The following is an 18,702-nucleotide window of genomic DNA, read 5'->3' as shown; positions in this document are numbered from 1 at the left end:
GTTGTCTTTATATTAATTTTTACAAATTCTGCTTATTAGACTGTTTTACCTTTGCAGCAGCACAACGAACAGCCATGGATCTATCTGTTAAGCAAGATCTAGCAGCTTTGTAAACATCCCTGTGGCAAGGGGTAGCAGCAGCTCCCAGTCCATTCAGTATGTTTTGCAGACTCAGCATAATCTCATAACGACCTTGTGACTATCAAAGAGGAAAAAATTTAAGGATCAGGAATAAAAATTCACTGTGAAAAACAGCATGAGCTGTTTTTCTGAAATTTTTCTGAGCTGAAATTTATCTCACATATTAGAGAAACAGTAGGATTTTTATACAAACTAATCAACCTATTCTGACATTAAAAAACATGAATAATTTCTATTTTACAGTGTTTACTATTTTTTTTTTATGCTTCCTTTAAAAAAAAAGCTTATGTATTCGGGTGCATCAGGTCTTTGTTATGGCATGCAGATCTTTCATTGTGGTGCGAGGATGCTCTAATTGTGGCACAGGTTCAGCAGTTGAGGCACAAGGGCTTAGCCACTCTGCAGCATATGGGATGTTAGTTCCCTGACCAGGGATCGAACCTGAGTCCCCTGCACTGCTAGGCAGATCTTAACCAATGGATCACCAGGGAAGTCCCAGTGTTTACTCTTTTAAAGTGCTATTTGTATTAATATATATTATACTTCAGTATAATACAAATTTCATAGGGTTGACATGCAGATTAAATGAAATTGTATGGAAGTACCAGGCATAAAGCTTGCATGTTGTTAAGCATTCAATAAATGGTTGTTATAAATGAGGTAACATGATAAGAGTGCATGGTCTGCCACCTACTAGCTACATGTCTTTGGGCAAATCTGTTTCTTTATCTGTTAAATGGTTGTTGTGAGGATCAAATGAATTACTACATGTCATTACTGCAGATGGTGACTGCCGCCATGAAATTAAAAGATGCTTATTCCTTGGAAGATGACCAACCTAGACAGCATATTAAAAAGCAAAGACATTACATTGCCAACAAAGGTCCATCTAGTCAAAGCTATGGTTTTTCCAGTAGTCATGTATAAATGTGAGAGTTGGACTATAAAGAAAGCTGAGCGCTGAAGAATTGATGCTTTTGGAGAAGATGCTGTGGTGTTGGAGAAGACTCTTGAGAGTCCCTTGGACTGCAAGGAGATCCAACCAGTCTATCCTAAAGGAAATCAGTCCTGAATATTCATTGGAAGGACTGATGCTGAAGATGAAACTCCAATACTTTGGCCACCTGATGCAAAGAACTGACTCATTTGAAAAGACGCTGATGCTGGTAAAGATTGAAGGTAGGAGGAGAAGGGGATGACAGAGGATGAGATGGTTGGATGGCATCACCAACTCAATGGACATGAGTTTGATTAAACCCCAGGAGTTGGTGATGGACAGGGAGGCCTGGGGTACTGCAATCCATGAGGTCGCAAAGAGTCAGACATGACTGAGTGACTGAACTGAACTACTTAGAACAGTGCCCGACACACAGTAAGTGTTCAGAATATTTTCATCATTTATTGGCCTGAGTATTTTAACTCAGAAGTTTAAAGTCTGAATTTAGATTTTAAAAGATCTGGGTGTGAATCCTGGCTCTGAACCTTAGCAACGATGTGACTTTAAGCTGTTCTTACTTATTTCTTCAACTATAAAATGAGGATAAGGAACTTCCCTGGTGGTCCAGTGGTTAAGACTCTGGGCTTCCACTGTAGGGGGCACTGGTTCAATCCTTGGTCCGGGAACTAAGATCCCACATGCTACATACCATGGCCAAAAATAAATAAATAAAAATAAAACGAGGATAAGATGAATCCCATAGAGCCAGTAAATAAGCGCCTATGGGGAAATCATTCACCATAGTGCCTAGCACACAGTAAACACTCAAGAAATAGTACCTGTTTGTATATCTCAGGAAGTTAAGGCTACTACAGGTAAGCTAACATCAATATCATTTTCATAGTAATGTTATTAATTTTTGTTCAAAGGGGCATAATAGTGAGTAATTACAGGTGGACATAACAAAATGAGTCCTAATGGAAAACTTAACTTTTTTTTCAAACACTGTCTATCACTATGTGTGTGTATCAAAGGTGCAAATCCCTTTTGATATTTCCAAAACACTGTGGTACTGATGAATCAACTAAATCAGAGGTTATAAAGTGGAGGAGCAATAAAATACTTAGCAAGAACTTAAAATTTTCTGAGACTTATAGAATAATTCTCTGTTAACCATGAGCCCTAAAAAGTATAGCTTTATCAATGGAGCTAAGAGAAAAAAAAAAGTTTAAAATGGACACACTTCAGTAATTTTTACAGACACATCCTTTTAAATAAAACCATGTTTATGGATGTTAACAATCTCTCCTCCTTAATCATCTTCAATCTTTGTGAAAGCTACTACTGCTAAGAAGTAATCTGCTGAGTTGATTTTCTCACCAGTTTTATATTATGGATTTGACTTCTCTGTAAAGTTCTAGAATCAGTTATATTCTTCTTGAAATTTGGCATATTTTATATTTGAATTTTCCCATGTTTTATCCCGAAATAGTTAAAGGTGTGTGACAGTCTTGTATTTTTACAAATTTTCTAAACTTCTTCAAAGTAATGTAAGAACAAGAACTAGTGTAATATTTTTAATATTTAAAGGTGCTGAGTTATCCTTAAATATGAGGGACCACAGATTTAAAATTTTTGATATACAAACATACAAATGTTTGAATCTCAAAATGTGATTGGTAAAACTTTAGTTGGCAAAAAATTACAGTATATCTTAAAAGTCTGATAAAGACAAAGGGTGTTTCACAATGGTAAATGATACCAACATATCAGTGAGGCTAAGGCTGAGAATATATTCACCCCTGGCAATTAAAAGGTCATCCAGGTCCTAGTCAAGCTTATGTCCTTCACACTCTTTCCTACCCTGATTTTATTCCTTACTCCCTGCTGATGCTGGTGGAATACTAATCCATCCATCAGGTAGACAGTCGTTACCCATTACGTATCTGGACCCTTGGTGGCAAGCACTTGCTCTGGCACTAGTAAGTAGCATGAGATGGAAAAGGTGAAACCAGGAGGAGCAGGGACGGGTCTGCCAGAGAAACACCTTAGTTTGTGTCCACTGGAATTTATCTGAATACACAAAATTTTACTGCATTATTGTTTTTCTAATAAGGATTTAATATACAAATACATAGGTGCACTACCTAAAAATATGTCATTTATGGATATATTTACATATATACCATGTATGCTTGTCACAGATAAGGCTCTTTTATTAGCTCAAGAAACTATAAAATCTGTATTTACCTCTGCACTCTTCATGGCTTTGAGAATATTCCCCACCGTATCAGTAAAGGTGTTACCTAATATTCTACCCAACTTCTTGTACAAGGAACCCAAACACACCACAGCAGCGCTGAAATGACATTTCAATTAGAAATCAGTCAAGAATGAAAAAAACAGGAAAAAAAGGATCTTAGGACATGCAAAGATGACCACTTAAATTTTTAAAGGATAAATTTCCCAGAATCTACTCCACTGTTAAGTCATAAGGAATGACACTGGAGTATCAAATGATTACATTTTCAATATAAGAATGTTAAAAAGATCTATCTTCAACTAATTTAAATCTCAGCCCAAAGATTCCATTCCTCCAAATTTTTTAATAGAACTGAGCTTCATATGTTAGATAATCAAAGACAGTCTTAAAAGAAAAAGAACAGTGTTCTCATCAAGTCTCAACATTTTATGGAAAAGCATATTCTATCATAAGCTAAAAATTAAATCAATAAAAAAATTTCTATAAAATTAGTACCGTGGAGCCATACATCGTAAATAGCCTTCTCTAAACAACAGGTGATAAAATGAACTGAGTCCTATGGAGAAAGAAACTTAGTTGTTCTTTTAGGATCTTAGAAAAGTATTTTTCTATATATTTACTATTAATCTTCACTACTAAGAACTAATAAACTAAAAGAACATCCAAAACATGAAGAATTTAACATACTTGTTCCTTAAACACCCAACAGCTAAAATATTAATCAGACGGTTTTGATTCCCAAATCTAAGCTTCACATGTCTAAAATTTTTAAAAGAACTATTTCTCAATGGGAAAATATTAGATCTTTTCAAAAGCTATGTATTTTTAAGAAAATGAGGAAAACAATTTGTATTCATTTTTATAATAATTATCAAGTAGTTTAGTTCTTTAAAAAAATTATTTTACTAAACAGAGTTGATTAACAAGGTTGTGCTAATTTCTACTATACAGCAAAGTTTGAGTTCTTTATAAAAATGATACAACAAAGATCTCTTATATTCAGTTTCAATATTAACTTACAGTTTAGTGGGAAGATAACTTGGAGAATCATCTTTGCTTCGAATAAGATCATTACATTTATCGATTGTCTCAAAAACAGAGAACGTGTCTCCAATACTATAAAGAAGGGCTAGATTCTTAGCAAGGAGTTTACGAGTAGGAGGCCCTGGCGAGCTGTTCAGCAAAGACAGGAGCTGTTCCACAAGAGTCTTCTGTTTCTCCCTTACATCACTCTACAAATGAAGTGAACAAAGAAGATTCTCATCAATGCAATTACATGTACTTCTCTAATATGATTTTGCTTTCATGTAATTAAGAACCAAAAGCCTCTAGAAAAATGAAAAATTATTTTAACTAAATATTACAAATAAGTTGGTGGCATAATTATTACACCTCACAAGCAAGTAGTTTGCTGCACTGCTGGTATCTCCAGAGAATAAATTCTGGACCACAATATACTGGAGTCTGTGAACAAGACAAGGGTTCCGTTTTTTTCTCTTTCTTCTTAGGTTTGAAACGTAGAACAAATTTATATCTTAACTAGCAATGGCAACCCACTCCAGTACTCTTGCCTGGAAAATCCCATGGGCGGAGGAGCCTGGTAGGCTGCAGTCCATGGGGTCGAGAAGAGTCGGACATGACTGAGCGACTTCACCTTCACTTTTCACTTTCATGCATTGGAGAAGGAAATGGCAACCCACTCCAGTGTTCTTGCCTGGAGAATCCCAGGGACGGGGGAGCCTGGTGGGCTGCTGTCTATGGGGTTGCACAGAGTCGGACATGACTGAAGTGACTTAGCAGCAGCAGCACTTCTTAGTTCTTAAGTCCCTGCCTGATATATATCTACATCAGTGAACAACCTACCACCAGAGCTGACCTTTTAACAGTTACCTGTTTTACTCAGATTTTTTCTAAGTTTAGCGCAATTTTCTTTCTGCAAGCTTATGCATGTAAATGCCATGCTGTGACTCCATTTTACTTATCTACTCTCTAAAAAAGGAGAACAGAATATTATCACAGTTGTCATGGTATTCAGATGCTTCCTGAGGCTTCAACTTTCACAATAAAACGCTTGTTAATTTAGGCTATGGATCTTTGTCATTTATAAATTCTAAATGTCTCCATGAGTAGTGTCTTTGCAACATTTTTGCATTATGTAAGGTATTGTTATTCTGTGGAATACCTTTATTTTTAGGAGATATAAAGTATTTAGAAATAAAGTAGCAACTTGCATGGCTCTGTAAATCAATTAAACTTGGCAAAATGTTAACAGTTGTTGAATGTAGGTAAAGGATATGAATGATTAGCTTTCTTCTTTGTAGTACCTATTTTATAAACTTTTAAGAGAGAATATGTTTACTCAAAGACTCCTCAGCTCATATTCCTCCTCAAGAGTTCACCCTTTTAAGTGAAACTCCCATAACATTATTTAGTGCGATACTGTTCCAGGACGTCATGCATATGGAGGGACACAGGTAAGAAGATAACAATGATGAAATTTAACACACTGTGCTCTGGAATTAGTTTTTAACGTATTTGAAAGTAATGTTATAAATATTGGTTAATTTCTTCCTGTTCTTTCGAGCAGAAGAAACCTACTAGTTCATTGTAAAATCTTATTAAGGTCTAACCTTTGAAAGCTAATTTAGGTTATGCTGGACAGAACCAGAAAAGTAAACCAAAGGAATTAAACATTATCTGGCACTTGAAAAAAAAACCAAAGACCTTGGAAAACAGTTTTTGCAATGTTACTCACCCTGCTGGTTGCAACCAAGAGTTTCTCCAAATATCTCAACCAATCAAAAATAAACTCTGCCTTCTGAACTTCACCCAGTTGATTGTATGCTTCTTCATTAAGCAATAAGCTATGAGCTAATTCCATTCCTTGCAGAAGTCTCCTAGCTGGTCACGATTCTTCTCATTAAGCTTTAGTCATATACCTATAATAAAGGAAAATAATATTTTAAAAGAAGAATGAAAAGGAAAGCAATCACAATACTGCGAATCTTCCACAGAAAAGCACGAAGCATAAACAAACGGAGACATCTTTCCTAACAGCCCTAAGGTAAAACTGGAAAATTCCCAATAGTAAACTTACTGATACAAAACCCCCTTTTCAGAGAGTAGATAAGCAGAACAGAGTAGGATTGTTGATTTCATATGTCAAAACTTGTCAAACAGGAGACATTTCATTAAAATTTTGAAAATTTTACAGTTAAGATTACTCAAGTGTGAAGACTTTCAGTTTTCTCTGTAACATAAGCACTTTTTTTTTACTAAAATGGCTTGTGAGTATGTATTAACAATTACCAAATACCTAGACTTCCTATTATACTTTACAGTAAAGCTTGAGGTTTCCCAGGGCCTTTGCCTCCACACATAACCTGTCATTTATGTGGAGATCCAAGAGAAGGAAATAGCAACCCACTCCAGTATTCTTGCCTGGAAAATCCCATGGACAGAGGAGCCTGGCAGGCTACAGTTCACAGGATCGCAAAGAGTTGGACATGACTGATAACTGAGCACCAAGACTTGAGCAAAGGTACTTATTCCCATTAGCATCTGTTTCTCCAATCTAATAGAGACACTGCCCGAGGCTAGGAGTTTTTAGGGAAAATCCCATCTCTACCAGTACGGATAGTCTCCCTATCTCTGTGAACCTTGTTGTGAAAGCAAACTCATGTTTTTAAAGGCACCTGGATGGATGCCATCCAAGGACTGTAGAACACAGATCATTATCTGCTATGACCCAGATCCAATGCAGCCTTCACTTCTCTCGTAACAAATAATCAATAGAAGAGGTTTTGTTTTTAGATTCATGAGCATCTCCTGGGTACGCTCTAGTAACTTTCTAGAATATACACAACATACAAGCATGTGGGTAAAATACATATACACTCACTCATATGCAAATTTACAAGATGGCATTTCTGATTATGGATTTTTTTATTTCTAGATGCATGCTCAAGTATACGGCAATAAAACAGTATAATGTCTGCAACTCATTTTCAAATGGTTAAGTACATCAATCAGTTAGCCACAAAATATGGCAAAATATTAACAGATGAATATTGTAGGTAGTACATATGTGAGCGATCATTGTACTATTCCTCAATTTTTCTGTATTTTTTAAATATTGCAATAAAAAAGTTGGAAAAATTATTTAAGGAGAAAAAATGTTTAAAAACATAAGCTGGCTTAAAAACAAATCACACTACTACTTCCAGGAGTAACAGCTATCATCAAGAACATTAAACAACAGAGAGGGTATCATATACATATAAGGTGGGTACATCTATCCCATGCTGCTGCTGCTGCTGCTGCTACGTCGCTTCAGTCGTGTACGACTCTGTGCAACCCCATAGACGGCAGCCCACCAGGCTCCCCCGTCCCTGGGATTCTCCAGGCAACAACACTGGAGTGGGTTGCCATTTCCTTCTCCAATGCATGAGAGTGAAAAGTGAAAGTGAAGTTGCTCAGTCGTGTCCGACTCCCAGCGACCCCATGGACTGCAGCCTACCAGGCTCCTCCGTCCACGGGATTTTCCAGGCAAGAGTACTGGAGTGGGGTGCCATTGCCTTCTCTGACATCTATCCCATATTGAAGTATAAAAAATAACTCTAATACATTATAAATAAACCTGTTAAGCTAAACAGAAACATGTAATTCGAAATGCAGAGAAATACAAACAGAATGCCACAGGTAATTAAACTAAACCATATAAAATACATAACCCATATTCCCCCTAAATAAACCTCAATCTTTTGCAGAGAAGCCAGTAAGATGTGCACTTCCCAGGTGGCACTAGTGGTAAAGAACCTGCTTGCCAATGCAGGTAGATGTAAGAGACATGGGGTCAATCTCTGGGTTGGGAAGATCCCCTGGAGAAGGGCATGGCAATTCACTCCAGTATTCTTGCCTGGAGAATCCCATGGACAGAGGAGCCTGGTGCGCTACAGTCCACAGGGTCACAAAAAGAGTCGGACAGGCCTGAAGCCACTTAGCAAGCACGCACGTGTAGTAAGTAGTATTAGAAAATCAGATGGGAGACATGAGGAAGGCTTTTCTTTCTTTTTTCTCCTAGAGAGTTTATGGGTATGAAATTACCTAGACTATAACACTGTAATAATTGTGATATAACTGAAAAGAGCCTCTTTAAAAGACAGTAGTTGCAAATTGATGACCTGTTGGCTAAATTTCACCTGCAGTATATGTTCTGGGGAAAAAACTGGTTACTAACATTTAAACACAAGATTTTACCCAAAAATCTGGGTCCATATCCCATACAGCAATGAATGACTGAATCTAAGAGGAGCAGGGACTCTCAGGCAAGTACACTTGCCACCTGGACTGCCTTATTCATTTACATTATTTGCCAACAATGGCACCCCACTCCAGCACTCTTGCCTGGAAAATCCCATGGATGGAGGAGCCTGGTGGGCTGCAGTCCATGGGGTCGCTAAGAGTGGGACACGACTGAGCGACTTCACTTTCACTTTTCACTTTCATGCATTGGAGAAGGAAATGGCAACCCACTCCAGTGTTCTTGCCTGGAGAATCCCAGGGACAGGGGAGCCTGGTAGGCTGCCATCTATGGGGTCGCAAAGAGTCGGACACGACTGAAGTGACTTAGCATAGCATAGCATAGCATGGGTATTCAAGTTTTCAGCTCCTACTTTTTCTTTACCTTACTTTCGCCCTCTGGCTTGGGCAAGAAACCCTCCTTTTCTTTCTTCAATTATCAAAGTGAACTGATCAAAATATGCACAATAAAGGTAATAAACACTACTGAAATAATTTACAGAAGAAATCTTAGTATACCAAAGGAGAAAAGCAAGTTTGTACTCAATATCTGCTATTGTGTGAAGAAGAAAAAAAATAACCTGAGTATCACAGAGAAAATTTCTTGTAACCACCAGGGCAAGTCAAAACCCTATCTTAAGAATCAAATTACCCTTTTTAGAGGTCATTAGGACTGCTGAAGAGACATTTTTTTTCCTTAGGCAGAAGCAATATTGTGGTGTAAAATGATCTATCAAGAAGCAAAATAGCTAACACAATGCAATAATAAATAATTCAGTAAAGAGCTTGAGATCATAAGCAGGGCATAAAGTTTATCTCCCATGCCCTCAATACACTCCTCATATAAATTACTCTTACGAAGTAGACAATTCACACTGGTAATCCCACATCCAAACCCCCAAATCTACAATGGCCTCTGATCTCCACATATGTATTATCAATGACATAAGTAAATGCACTTTGCAAACAACAGATGTTCCTGCTCTAACCTACAGTGTAACCTAAGGATGATGAATACAAATACAGTCAATCTACTGTATGTTTTAATTCAACTACTGCCCTATGGCTATACATACCTGGAGAATGTTTATTTGTCTATTTTTCTCTTATTTTCCATTTTTATGCTTCTTGGGAGGTTACAGAGCGATTAATTTATTAAAAGTGAACACATATAACAATGTATTTTTCAAGGTACAGTTATGCTACTTGAAAAAAGGTGTCATCAAACCACTGTACCAACTATAAGGCCAACTATTATTTTTGACAGACACTAATTATTACTGATCACTAATTATAGTCCAAGCACAGCTCTAAGAGCTTTAAATATTCTTGAATAAGTTGCAGAACTGTCCATGGGTAGTTATTTTTATTAGCACCATTTTAAGACGAGGAAACTGAGGCACAGAGAAGCTGAGTCACTTTTCTAAGGCTACACAGAAAATGGTCATACACTAAAGCGATGTAACTCGAGATATATGCGCTTTAACCACTATATACTATGCTGCCACCCTTTTATCCAGTCAAGCCTATCAAATACCTTGAAGCCAGGAATTTTATTCATTCATTCATTTTTACTAATATATACTTGATGTACAATATTATGTTAGTTTCAAGTGTACTACATAATGATTTGACATTTACTAATATTTGAAATGATCATCATATCTACAAAGGACTTTTGGGGAACATAACTATTTTGAAAACATATGTCATTTGGGGGAACATATGCTCAAGTTCATGCAGGGGGGAAAAGTCTTCATATTTTTGGTCATTTTAGTTTCTTAAAATGATTTATTATATCATTTTGAAGAATGTAAAGAGGAAAAAAAAATCACAAATAAAGAGACCCCCTTAAACACAAATAAGACAGGTTTGTCAAATTGGTTTTCTTTCTTTCCTGAGCAATAAAAGATCAATTTACAAAATGAATAAGCCATTCAGTAGTAAATGGAACTGAATCTAGAATGTATCATGCAGTTAAATTTTGGAATGTCTCAAATTTAAATTACTTTTCTTTGCCTCTCAAGTCTTTAAAAGACATCACAGCAGCTGCAACTCCGCCTCCAGCTTTCAGTTTCTCCGTTTTGTTTAAAGAGCATAGAATAAAAAAAAAAGAAACAAAAAAAATCCTCTCAAGAATCTCCCATATTTCAGGGTACACACATAAATCTTAAAATCTATACCTTTCAAAACAAACAAACAAAAAAACCAAAACAGTAATTAGCTTTGTTGGGGAGGGAGGAAACATTCCTCTACCCTTCTAGGTTTTTCTGAATTCTGGTCTAGGAATTAAATTGGCATGGGACAGATAAACAGGAGAAAAAACTCAATTCCAGACATAAGGAACCCCCCCACACAAGAGGATCAAAGACCCCAGATACACGAAGCGTTGAGAAACAGAAAGGTAAAATGAGGTATTACGCCACTCTAAGCCAAGGGGGCCTGAGGCTTCAAGGACAGGAACAGCCACAGGATGACTACGGGGGTAAGATGTTCGGTAAACAGATGTTTGCTCTGACAGAGATGGGGCTACTTAGAAAAAATTTACCTCCAATAACAACTCTTCCCTGAGACAAGTCCCCAATTTAAATTATTCTAAGTAGTTAAGGGAGGACAATATTTTCTCTTGAACCCATGGGTTCAAAAGAATCCTCATGCAAAAGTGACACCTTCTGGGCAGCTTGATCTGAATCCCCACAAGATTTAATCTAGAAGAAGATGGATCATTTTTTACTGACCTAACACTCCCTGTGACCTGTGATTCAGGCTTTGCACAATTATAGGTAACAAAATAGGAACTCACAAATTACACAGAGCGTTAGGTCATAATTAAGATGTTGCCTAAGGAAGGCTGCCCCTGGTAGAAAGCAAATAAGGTCTTTTTGTCACTGTACTTTAAATATCCCTAAGTACAGTCTTCACTGATTGTAGAGTAAAACAAATATTAAAGCAAGTCACTTGTGATTCCAGAGTTAATAGTTTCATCTTGATGATTTGAAAATCCTATCTGCATCTTATTTTTTAAATCTGAAGCACCTTGCTTCTTCCTACAATAAACTATTTCAAAATTTACCTTTATTAAAAATAAATCCTTCAGGAAGTCTTTCAGGATTAATTCCCCTATTAATACTGTCTTCGCTTGGTACAAGATTTCTTTTATTATAGATATGCTTCATAAAGTGTTGGGCTTCTCTAGCCATCATTTAAATTGTGAGATGCTCCTGGTATTTTTCTGATTCAAAACGTTAGCAATGATTATTAAAGCAGTAGCACTGTGGGTAATGCTATTTTCTCTAGTCTCCAGATTTGTTATGATTTTAAAACTTTTAAAATGAAACCCTTAAAAACCAATAAATAAACTGAACTTCCACTGATTCCTTACTTTTATAATTCACAATACCATTTGTTAGCATCATCTTGGTAACACAAGTGGGAAGGACACACCTATTACCTGCTGCAGTTCATGGCAAAGCCTCTCACTTTCCCACTAATTCCCAAATCACAAACTGATGACAGTAGCTATTCTTTTTCTTTCTAAATTTCATTAATTTTTAAAATTTACTGATTTTTAACTGGAGGATAATTGCTTTACAATATTGTGTTGGTTTCTGCCATATATCAACATGAAATCAGCCACATGTCCCCAACCTCTTGAACCTCCTTCCCACCTCCCACTCCATCGTATCCCTCTAGGTTGTCACTGAGCACCAGATTTGAGCTCCCTGCATCATACAGCAAATTTCCACTGGCTATCTTAATTTTACAAATGGTAATGTATATACTTCAATGCTACTCTCTCCTTTTGTCCCACTGTCTCCTTCCTGCTCTGTGTCCACAAGTCTGGTCTGTCTGCATCTCCACTGCTGCCCTGCAGAAAAGCAGCTATTATTCACTGAGCCAAGAACTGTTTAGGTGCTTAAATCTCTAATCATCACAGGAAAGAAAGCAAGTATTACTGGTCCCCATTTTACATAAAAAAAAAAAAAAACACAAAACTTTGATGCCAGTAAACAGGAGAGATGAGAACAAACCCAGGTCTCTTTGGGAACAAAGCTCATTCTCTTTCCTCAGTGCTAGGAAACCTTTCCACCGGAAAAAAAGGGAAAACAGCATTTCTGACATTAAGATGTAAGGGACAAAAGTGTAGAACAGAGGACGGCGGTGGAGGTGGGGCCTTACTTTATATTTGGGCTCACTCTACCGATTTCCCCACGCATGTGGGCATGCTCAGTCGTTCTACCTCTTTGTGACCCTATGGACTGTGGCATGTCAGGCTCTTCAGTCCAGGCGATTCTCTAGGCAAGAATCGCCTGGGTCGCCATGCCCTCCTCCAGGGGATCCTCCCAACCCAGGGATCGAACTTGCGTTCCTTGCAGGTCCTGCACTGGCAGGTGGATTCTTTACCAGTAGCGTCACCTGGGAAGCCCAATATTTTGCCCTACACCTTTTGGTAAATCACAAAATCAGTTTTACCTCCCAACTCCTTCAGGGACAAGGGTCAAACAATTAAAAAGGCAGTGTTGGGAAAACAGCAAAAGGAAGAACACAGATGAGGTAGGTAAACTGTTAAAAAAGCTGAGCATGTCAAAATAGTAGACCTGTAACAAAACAGACTACTCTGGTTAATAGCAACCCTGGTTGCTTTTAAAAAATACAAAGTTTTCTGAGCCTAAACCAACTTAACAGAATCTCTGGAGGCTGAGGTACTATGATAATGGGAGTTTTCATTTAATTCTCACATGGTGAGGTGACTAGGCGACTAGGCTGCAGCTCCAGCCACCCCCTCAAAGTCATCCCTCTGCTGGCCAGTCACCCCTATTGTCCACGCGGAAAATCACGTCCAGGTTTTGGACCAAGAGCTAATGAGAAGCCCACACCCTGTTTGCTTCTGTCTTTGACTTCACTTTGTCTTCTTTGTAAAAGGATGTTTTTCTTGAACTAGAAATAACCAAATGTTTAAAAAAAAGAAATAAAACTAGCACTATTCATCTACAAAGAATACGGAAACTAAATAATATAGATATTTTAATAGCTGATGAGTGTCCCCTACTCTCCTATAATTCATTTATTACCTTGGGTAAAAAAGATTTAACTTATTATTTTTAGATAAGCCCAAATAAACTGAAATTGCTTTAGAAAATAGCAGGAAAATGACAATGAAATTCAAATCTATGATATTACTTGATATGAACATAGACGTTCTAATTCTCTGTAATAACTCTAAATAAACCAGTTGTCATTAGTCAAATACTTAAAATGTTAAGTGTACAATATTGATTAAGCTCAGTAAGAATTTAGCTGAGTGATTCAATATGTGTACATTAAATCTAAATATTATAAATGCAAAAATTTCACAGCCAAACTGAGATTTTAGAAAAGCTGATAGGTTTATAGTGACAGTACAAATAGGTTCAACTCTTTTGGAAAATATAAAGAAGTCATAAAAACATCAAAACCACTTGACCAAAGCATGAGTTTTTGAAAATTCGTGGCAGAGAAAGGAAAAGGAAAATATCAGAAGTGTAAGCATTGATTAGAGCATTGTGAAAAGTGAAAACTGAAAACTTGCAAGTCCATCAATAGAGAAAGGATTCTTTGACATTTTCAGACACTATCAGGCTCTCATTAAAAACTGTAATTGTAGAAACTACAAGTGCATAAATTTTAACAGGTTAACCTATTGAGAGCATCCCCACAGGTAAAGCAGTGTTTCCTAAAAAGTGTTCTGTAGAACTATAGTGAAAAAGGAGGAGGAAATGAGGATTTGTGTTGTATGTGAGGGAACGGAATCCAAATCTTTTTGGGAAACACCAAGTTGGCAGTCTCCTTCCTATAGAGGGTCTCCACACATGTGCTATATGTAATGTACATTATATACTGCCAGAAGGGGGTGTGTGTGTGTGTGTATGGCACTTGACGTTCCTCAGCATCTTTTAAGTACTGACCTTTGCCCAATTTCTACCTTTTTCTTTTCCTCCCCCTGCTGGGAATCCTGAGAACTCAGTGTTCTATAGAACACAATCTTTAAATACTAATCATTAGAGACCACTATAATTCAAAAAATTTTTAATTCCCTTTTAGTTATACTATGATAGGATTTTTATAACAAGTAGAAGAATATGTAACAAGACAATGTCACACTGCTACTTAAAAGTAGCCATTTCTGGTTAATATTTTGGATCAAATTATCTAACATTCAGAATTCTAAATATAAACAATCTTTTCTTTACTACTCCTGGAAGAAGAGTAAAGAAAAAAAGAATAGTTTTAATTAACCAAATGATTTATCAGTTCACATAAAAATCTGTGTTATTCATAACTTTTAACCAAGTTTCACACCACACCCATTCTGAGCTAAAAATGGCTTGTTGCACCATAAATTTTAATATTTGATTTTTGGAATTCTGAATACAATTCCCATAAAATCAATTTAATTCATGTTTCTTAAGTCATATGACAACATGACCCAGGCACACAGCACTAATAACCTGTTTTACAATATAATGAAAATATATTCAGTGTACCTAGATTCAAAGAATACTTCCTGCAAATGTGGTAGAAATGCTGAGAAACCTGCTTCTTACCACTGCATAATACAAATCAGTTGGAAAGGCAGATTCACTCAACTCCAAGAACTGATTAAGGAGCACATCCTACAAGACAGAGAAGCTAGAATGGAGTAGGAAAGAAACAGGAGTTATACAGAAATGGATAAAGTGAGGTAAGAAAGGGCCAGAAGTAGGTATGCAATTTCCTTTGCCTTCCTCTCGTTTTTCCTCAAGTGCTGCAGATTACTACTAAGGATGAGAAGAATGGCAGAAGCTGGATTCAGTGAAGGAGGCTGCCTGAAGGGGCCTCTGTCATAGCCTAGCTCTGGCATTCTCCCTCCAGATTACAAAAGAGAAAACCTTAGAGGGTAAAAGGAAGTATGGTGGGAAGGGCGCAGGGGACTGAGCAGCAGAACCAACTCTAACAAGGCAATGATAGAAAAAGAGACTTAACATTTCTTCAGGATTTCCTTACTAGAACCTTTTAATTCACTATCTCATTGAATCTCCCTACTACTGTGGTAGTTGAGTCACTAAATCGTGTCTGTCTCTCAAGACTCCATGGACTGTCGCCCACCAGGCTCCTCTGTCCATGGGGTTCTCCAGACAAGAATACTGGAGTGAGTTGCCATTTCCTTCTCCAGGGGATCTTCCTGACCCAGATATTGGACCCGGGTATCCTGCACTGCAGGCAATTTCTTTGCCAACTGAGCTACCAGGGAAACCCTTCCCTAATACTAAAACTTAGATATTATCATCCTTATTTTACAGGTGAGGATAAAGAATTAAGAAATTTGTCCAAGATTTAAGTGAAGAAAGAAGTAGAAGAAAGAAGGTAACGCCTACATCTGTCTAGTTTCAATGTCCATGCTCCTTCAACTACTTCATGCACTCTTTTCATACAGTTTCTAATCACTGACAGTTACTACCATGCCCACTGAAGCATCTAATCTTTATAACTTTGTTTTCTCTTATCAGTTCACTATCCACTTAGGTCTCCAGTACTTAGAGGCTTTTTGATAAAATGTGAGGTGTACTAGAGACATCAACTTCCAGAGGGCCCTTCCCACCAAGACAGCAAATCCCTAAGTAACTAACACTAACGCCGTTAGTCTTCCCTGGTGGCTCAGACGGTAAAGAATCTGCCTGCAATGCAGGAGCCCTGGGTTCGATCCCTGGGTTGGGAAGATCTCCTGGAGAAGGGGAGGTCTATCCACTCCAGTATCCTTGCCTGGAGAATTCTATGAGCCTGGTGGGCTCCTCCATGGGATCACAGAGAGTCTGACACAACTGAGCGACTAACAGTGTTAGCTTAGTCCTTGGTTATTCTTGACAATTTCTATCACTCTTCATTCCACAAACCAACTCTTCCACCTCCCCCTGGGAAGAAAGATATCACTCTGGACGCTTTGGAGTGCCAGAAGGCAAGTTTTAAAACAGAAATTTTACTCTAATGTCTCCCACCACACTCATCTGAAAGTCACTACCTAAGCAATCTCACTACTTGGTACCTAGTAAAGAATTTAGTAATAAGAAGTAAAAAACAAACAAACAAAAAAGTTAAAAAAAAAGATACATAGCAATTAACTGTTTCAAATATCATCAACTTTACTGACATAAGTTTCTTGTCTCTAGGGGCCTGCTGACTCTTAGTTTAGTCTAGACATGACTAATAATCCAGCTATCTGGATTCTAGTTGGAGTGGGGTAGAGCCCCATATTAAAAGCGAAGAAGCAGACTAATTGAGAGCATGAAGAAGTTGAAGCAGGCAGCTAACAGTAATGGAAGAGACCAAAATACTATTTAATATAGACACTTTAAAAAGCAGGCAATACGGAGATACTTAGTTCAAGAGCAAAGTGCATAAGATGCCAGTATTCCTCCAGCTCAGCAGAGGAATCCTTGCTCAATTTTCCAAAATATCACTGTATTTGTGCTCAAGTAATCTGCTACCGAGGACTTCCTACTTTAGTCATTAGACCCTACCTGCTTTAGAATCCCCTCCTTTTCCCCCCTTCTAACTGTTCATTTCATGGCTTTTATCCTGGTGAGCACTCAGAGTCACCCTTATTCCCACTATGGTCTGACATCTTGGCTTTTCTTCATGGTTCCCACTTCTAATTTACAACATATCTTATAAAGTGCCTAGCCCAGAATTTAGCCACAGTTCTGACCTTCCTGGGGCCCTACCTGAGGGTTTTTTGTTTTGTTTTGTTTTGTTTTAGCAGACTCCCTGCCAGATGCCTAACTGGGCTCTTAACTTCACAAGTGTAGCTCTCTGGAACAACTCCATTATTCCCTTGTTTTCCGGCTGCCATCATCACATCCACCCAAGTAATATAGTGAACACATCATCTATTACTTCTAACCCCCAGCTCGTCTCAGGCAGCACTCCACAATCAAATTCACTGATATTTCTGCAGCAAAATATAAACATATTCACATAAAGGTGGGATAAATAATGACTATAAACAGCTTCCTATCAGGTCAGGTCATGTTCTGCTGCCAAATGAGTTAAGAAAAGTGCCTTTTGGACTCTGTAATTAAGCTTAAGGGACTCTGTACCTGTATATGCTTCTCTTTTCTTTTTTTGCTTTTCAGATTTCCTCCCAAAATATCTTTAAAAAAATTTTGTGCTTTTCAATGGGTAATTTCAACTTCCTAATAATTTTACTTACATAAAAATGTATGGAATAAGTGAGGTAATGTTTTGACTATATATTTAATACACAAAAACATGCATAAATTCAACATACAGAAATCTACAAGTGCAACAGAATATAGACAGATGTTGTAATATATCTATAGAGAAGCATAAACTAGGAAAGAAGTACATATATAAAATATTTTAGAGAAGTTAGAACCATGGTTTCAAAATTCGCAAAAGTATATACTCTGCTTTAAATACTTAAATACCACCTCATACAACTTTACATTCTTTCCTGTCACATAATTAGTTCTAATTTTTTATGCAGCATAAACATAACATTATGCACTTTCACTTTTCACTTTCATGCAATGGAGAAGGAAATGGCAACCCACTCCAGTGTTCTTGCCTGGAGAATCCCAGGGACGGGGGAGCCTGGTGGGCTGCCGTCTATGGAGTCGCACAGAGTCAGACACGACTGAAGTGACTTAGCTTAGCTTATGACTATATTATGTTTCTTTTCTAGAAATACTTATTTTTTAAGTTGTTACTATTAAAAAAAAGAAGTTCAAACGTGATTCAGAACAATATGCTCCAATTTCAATCTGCTGCGTGTCTGTTTCAAGGGTTCCAATTTCCCATTGGGTCTTACTGTAGATATATCTTTGACTTCATGCTCAGTTACAATGTGAATAATTTTCTGTCTAGTCTTTGAATCAATGTCACTAGATTCATGGTAAAAAAAAAAAATGTTCAAGTAAAAATAACTGTTACTTGTGAAAAACAGAAATGATACCTTAAAAAGAGCTTACTAAATTAAAAAAGTCCACACCAGATCCAAATTAAAAGTAGAAGTTATAAAGCT

General features: G+C 37.2%; 1 protein-coding gene across 10 annotated transcripts in view; it reads right to left on the bottom strand.

Annotated features, from left to right (window-relative positions):
* The window catches only part of HEATR5A (HEAT repeat containing 5A), a 105,571-nt gene that overhangs the window by 84,521 nt on the left and 2,348 nt on the right, over positions 1-18,702 (bottom strand). For all 10 annotated transcript variants that reach the window (XM_044932956.2, XM_044932955.2, XM_044932952.2 and 7 more), the window contains 4 exons: positions 6,097-6,280; positions 4,362-4,573; positions 3,329-3,437; positions 50-199 (listed from right to left, as the gene is read on the bottom strand). In XM_044932956.2, the coding sequence (XP_044788891.2) occupies positions 50-199; positions 3,329-3,437; positions 4,362-4,573; positions 6,097-6,222 (597 nt within the window). In that variant the 5' untranslated portion in view covers positions 6,223-6,280. The remainder of the gene's footprint in view (positions 1-49; positions 200-3,328; positions 3,438-4,361; positions 4,574-6,096; positions 6,281-18,702) is intronic.

This window comes from Bubalus bubalis, chromosome 20 (genome assembly GCF_019923935.1).
Source record: "Bubalus bubalis isolate 160015118507 breed Murrah chromosome 20, NDDB_SH_1, whole genome shotgun sequence".
Lineage (NCBI taxonomy): Eukaryota > Metazoa > Chordata > Mammalia > Artiodactyla > Bovidae > Bubalus > Bubalus bubalis.
Note: the sequence above shows the minus strand (reverse complement) of the source record. Positions and strands in the feature narration are given on the sequence as shown.